Raw genomic sequence first — 5,854 nt, 5'->3', positions numbered from 1 at the left:
CACAGAAATGTGCGTACGCCAGCCCTGGAGTTGCCGTGGGGCTGCGCACATTTCCACGTTCATTTCAGTTTTGATACATCCAGACTTTTGCGTGGAAAATGGCGTACGCAAGGTTTTTGTGCGTACGCACTGTTGATACATGAGGCCCCAGATCTGTCACCATCTGAAAACATTAGAGGCATCTTGAAATGAAAACTTCAGCAAGAAGCTGGGACTGTTGAACAGCTACAATACTATTTGATTTACATCCAGCTCTGAATTAGTGTCTGACCTCACAAATATGCTTCTGAGATTTTTTTTTTTTTTAAAGAACGGTTGAAAAATCCCATAAATTCACCCCTAAACCTTGTGGAAAGTCTTCCCAGAAGAGTTGAAGCTGTTATAGCTGCAATGTGAGGGTCAGCATCATATTAAACTCTGTGGGTTAAGAATGGGATAACACTCGTTCATATGCATGCCTCTTACGGGGCTCCGTACTTTTCTGCTCCATTTTTATTTCGGAAAGTGAAAAGTAAACAAACGTATTTATTTCGGAAGTCTCAGCGGAGCTGCAGGCCTGCGGGGGGCGCTGCTGCTCCGCGTCCTCTCATTCATTTACACGGGAACATGGCGGAGCGGAGCTGTGGACGCTTCTTCGGCTGAGCTTCTGGCAATTCGAGCACAGCATAAGTCTACTGGGACACCGTGGACGCGTGCCGTCGTGTCAGGAGGACATTGCCTGTGGATGTGGGCAGAGGTTAACCTCCCACGGGGAATTTATCGGGGTTTTTTATCCTCCGAACGCGAGGCGAGAGGCGTCCGGGGAGCCACAAAAACAAGTCGGACATGAACGGGGTAAGTTTGCTTGTTAGGGCAGACGCTAAACAAAGCGATCTGAAGTGGGAAACACCCTCCTTTAAGTCAGGTCTGTGTCTTTTTAAAGGCACGTAAGACGTGGCAGTCCAGTTAAGTTGTATTTTAGCTGTAAATGTGTGTAGTTACCGCAGCCACAGAGGCGAGCTTTTTGTTGAGGAGTGCTAACGGCTAAGTGACCGCTCCACGCGCCCGTCAGCTGATCTCAGCAGTCCGAGGGACCAAATAACGCGCATTACTGTTTCAGGCTGCGTGTTGGTTTAACACCAGCTACGTGATTTACTGAGAGCAGGGTTCGTCCATTAGATGAAGACCAGGGAGGCCTGTCTGTGCCTGTGCTCCGGGTTTTAAAGGGACAGAGTAGGTGTGGATCCAGCGTGGTCCCGTGTCCCGAACCCCTCCCACAGCGCACAGGGCTGCTGCACGCGCTCTGTGACATACTGCTACTCTTCGAGAGGAGGATACTATTAGCCTTTAGATTACATGGTTGTCGCCCGCCGAAGTACAACTGATTCTTTTTAGACTAGACCATTTTCAAAATGGCCGCCTCAGCTAAGCGACCTTATAAATCTCAAATGTCTCTAACACAGTGAACTTTTCAGATGTCTGGTAGCAGCTGAGTGTCATTCACAGCACTTATTCCAGGCACAGATCCGTTTAGAAAACTTTGCCATTGCCCATTGGAGTCAGATGTGTCTGTCTGTTAGTAAAATATCTCATGAACTTGTGAATAGACTGTATTTTAATGAAGCTCTCATTGAATGAACATCTACATTTGAATAACTTTTAGAATCAATTCAATTTAATATGGCTGCTACAGTCATATTACACCATAGGAAACACAACATGGGGTTGCAAAATTCCTTAAATTTTCAAAGTTGGAAACTTTTCATTGGAATTAACAGGAATTTATGGGATTAAACCTGGAATTTAAAATACTGAAGGTTGACACTTACTGGGGGATTTTAAATATAGTTGGAAAATATATTTTAGCACAATCTTGACTGAACCAACCAGATTGCATTGCTGTACTATGCAGTGAGATGTACCATACATGTGTGGACAGAGGAAAATAGTAAAAAGTTTTGTTCAGATTTGTAAATAGTTTTATTGTGAAATCACACAATTTACTGAAATGTTTTGTTTTTATGTAAATAAAATGTAAAAAAAAAAAGAAGGAAAAAGCCATTAGCATCCTCTGGTTAACTTGATGTTGTCAACAGTCTGGTGAACACTTCTACTTCCTTGGCTTGGATTTTGACCCAGGTATCGTCCTCATACCTGAACTAATGGCTCTGTGTTGTTCCTTCATACATGTTCAGGGCTCTCTGTTCCACTTCCTCCATATTGGCCACAGTTGGTGACACTGGAGATCTCATGGCACAATCATGCTTCTGTCTTTATACTTGAAATAAGTGGTGGAAAGACTGAGATCCAGCAGGGTACAGATCTGGTCTGCGGTGAAATTGGTCCTGTTGTTGAAATCATTATCTTGTTGTCCTATTTCCACTGCTTCTGATATGGGTATACAAATGAGACAAGAATTTCTCCTGAAGCCAGATTCAAATGTTGAACTTTATTTGCAAAATCCTTGAAGTTCTCTACGTGATGTGGTGTGTTTCCAACAAGAGGACCTAAAATAGCAACAACACATCTTGTCAGAAAATAGGAAATATTTGTGCAACACGACTGCATAAGAATCATATCAAATTACTGATGTAGAAATGAGCTGTGCATCTCCCAGTCGTTCAACCTGTGCTGTACCTCTGATGACCTCATTCCTAATCCTATCCATCCTTGTCACTCCCAAGGAGAACCTGAACATCTTCAGCTCTGCCACTTCCAGTTCTGTCTCCTATCTTTTTGTCAGTCCCACTGTCTCCAAACCATACAACATAGCTGGTCTCACCACTGTCTTGTAAAACTTTCCTTTGACCTTTGCTGCCATCCTTTTGTCTCAAATCACTCCTGAAACTTTTCTCCATCCTGCCTGGACTCTCTTCTTCACCTCTTTACCACACTCTCTGTTTTCCTGGACAGTTGACCCTAAGTCCTTGAAGTCCTGCACCTTTGTGACCTCTGCTCCTTGTAGCCTCACTGTTCCACCTGCCTCCCTCATCTTTCAAGTCCATACCTCCACCTCTCAAGGTTCTCTTCCACCTGTTCCCTGTTCTAGCTCCATATCACAATGTCATCTGCAAACATCATAGTCCCTGGAGGATTCCTGCCTGACCTCATCTGTTAGTCTGTCCATCACCAGAGCAAACAAGAAGGAGCTCAGAGCTGATCCTTGATGCACTCCCACCTCCACATTGAAGCTGTTTGTCTCTCCTACAGCACACCTCACCACTGACATGCTGTCCTCACCACTGTCCTGCTGTCCTCACCACTGTCCTGCTGTCCTCACCACTGTCCTGCTGTCCTCACCACTGACATGCTGTCCTCATACATGTCCTGTACCAGGCTAACATACTTCTCTGCTTCTCCAGTTTTCCCCTTATTTTCCCCTAGCTCCCTCCTAGAGACCCTGTTGTATGCTTTTTCTCTCAAAATCTCACTGCCATCTCTCTTAGACATTTCCATACCTCCACTGGTATGTCATCAAGTCCAACTGCCTTCCCCTTCTTCATCCTTTTTAAAGCTTTCTGAACTTCATCCTCCACTTCCTGTTTCACAGTTTTTATGACCTCTACTGTTCTTTCCCTTTCATTCTCTTTATTCCTCAGCTCTGCAGAGTACTCTTTCCATTTTCCCATCACACTCTCTTCGCTTGTTAAACCATTACCATTTCTATTTTTAACAAGTCTAACCTGCTGCACATCCTTTCCAACCTGATCTCTCTGTCTTGCCAGTCGATACAAGTCATTCTCTCCCTCCTTAGTCTCCAGCTTCTTGTATAACTCCTCATACCCTTTCTGTTTTGCCTCTTTGCCCTATGTTCCATCTCCTTATATTCCCGTGTTGCATCTCCTTATATTCCCATGTACTCTTTTCAGTCCTCTCACTGTTCCATTTCTTCTTGGCTAACCTCTTCCTCTGGGTGGCTTCCTGTACTTCACTATTCCACCACCAGGTCTCCTTATCGTCTTTTCTCTGTACAGATGACACACCAAGTACCTTCCTACCTGTCTCTCTAATCACTGTGGCTTTAGTAGCCCAGTCATTTGGAAGCTCTTCCTTACCACCCAGAGCCTTTACCAGCTCCTTTCTGAACTCCTCACAACATTCTTCCCTCTTCAACTTCCACCATTTGGTCCTCTTCTCTGACTTTACTCTTTTCCACTTTTTCTTCACCACAACAGTCATCCTACACACCACCATCCGATGCTGTCTGGCCACACTCTTCCCTTCCACATCCTTACAGTCCACAATCTCCCTCAGGTTACCTCTTCTACACAGAATGTAGTCTACCTGCGTACTCCTGCCTCCACTCTCATAGGTCACCCTGTGTTCCTCCCTCTTTTGGAAATAGGTGTTGACTACAGCCATTTCTACTCTGTTTCCTTCGCCAGTATGTCCATTCAGATCTGCTCCGATCACCACTCCGTCCTCCCTGGGAATACTACTGACAACATTGAACACCAGACCTTCTACTTCTATCTTCAGAGTCATCTTATCTGACACCCTTTTCACCTAGACTACATTCATTGCTTCCTCCTTCTTTAGGACTATATAGTAGATGGAAAGATACAATAAAAATGTTGAACACGTCTACAAAATGGCTGTTTTGTTGTAAAGTGAATGAGTGGACCATTCACAGCCTTTGGATTCATGACCTGCTCTTCGGTGATCATAAAGTGTCCTTTATGATCCCAAAGATGTTCCATTTTAGCTAAGCATAGCTGTTAATCTGACTTCATAGTTTTTGATTAGACATCTTTTTGTGTGACTGTAAGCAATGCCTAACATTCTGCTTTCCTCTGACCCCACCCCCAACCCCCAGCTGCGTAAAACAGGTCCGATTCGAGGCACCAGTGCTGCTTATGAGCAGTGAGGCCGATCAACCACATCCTGTTATGATGATGTCATCAGAGACGCACCCACACCCGCTGAGGAAGTGGCCCTGATGTCGCCTCTTCTTTTCCTGTATCATTTAATTAATTGGGAGGGGGGAGGGGGAATTGGTTAACAGTACTGTGCAGATCCTACTCCAGTCACAGCCTCCTGTTTACTCAGAAAACAAAACAAATAAATAAAAAGGGTGTTTGCATACATATACAAAAGATTTAAAAAAAAAAAAAAAACTTTGCACAGAACATAAATTGCCTGAAATGTAATTGCTGATTCTTCCAATGGGCTTTATTTTTTATTCAGGTGTATAAACTAAGACTCTAAAGGTCAAGCCTTTTAAATTAAAATGTTGTTTTTAGCTTGACTGGTTTCCAAACCAAGAAAATGTTAATTTAAGATGGTATTGGAGCATTTGTGTCCCTGCCCTATCTTGTAATATAAGTCTAATTTAATCCATGTCTCTCTTCAGTATTGTCAGTGTATTTTGTCCTTGTGGATGATTGTTTGGTTAAACTCCAGTTCTGTCTGTTTGCCACTTGGTTGAGAATACTTTCTTTTACTGTTTGAGTCATGGTCAGTTTTATGGTGCAAATGTTCATGCATCAGAGCTTTGCTGTCCCCCGTCAGCTGCAGCTCCTCTCTGCATGTGCTCCAGTTGCTGCAGTGCAGCTCTGCACTTCGTGTTGACAGGAGCTGATAAACGCGCCCTCTGGACAGTACACCTCTGTGTGTGTGTGTGTGTGTGTGTGTGTGTCTCTAAGTGTTTCCAACTGCCTTCACTCTTAAAGGACTGAGGTGGAGAGCCTAAAATCAACCAGCCTCGTGAACTTTGCCTCACGCTGTCGCTGCATGGCCTTTCTTCTTGTCTAGGGCTTTAACTGGAAGGTTCACATGGCCTCCAAAACAAGAAAAAAAAAGAAACAGTGGAGAGGGACTGAGTGCATTGCTGCATGCATGAATCAAGTTTTTTTTTTTTTTTTTTTTTTTTTTT

General features: G+C 43.9%; 1 protein-coding gene across 1 annotated transcript in view; it reads left to right on the top strand.

Annotated features, from left to right (window-relative positions):
* Nucleotides 1–599: 599 nt before the first annotated feature.
* The window catches only part of kmt5aa (lysine methyltransferase 5Aa), a 24,795-nt gene continuing 19,540 nt past the window's right edge, over nucleotides 600–5,854 (top strand). The window contains exon 1 of the mRNA XM_017436757.3: nucleotides 600–834. Within this exon, the coding sequence (XP_017292246.1) occupies nucleotides 826–834 (9 nt within the window). The 5' untranslated portion in view covers nucleotides 600–825. The remainder of the gene's footprint in view (nucleotides 835–5,854) is intronic.

This window comes from Kryptolebias marmoratus, linkage group LG14 (genome assembly GCF_001649575.2).
Source record: "Kryptolebias marmoratus isolate JLee-2015 linkage group LG14, ASM164957v2, whole genome shotgun sequence".
In the NCBI taxonomy this organism is placed as follows: Eukaryota; Metazoa; Chordata; class Actinopteri; order Cyprinodontiformes; family Rivulidae; genus Kryptolebias; species Kryptolebias marmoratus.
Note: the sequence above shows the minus strand (reverse complement) of the source record. Positions and strands in the feature narration are given on the sequence as shown.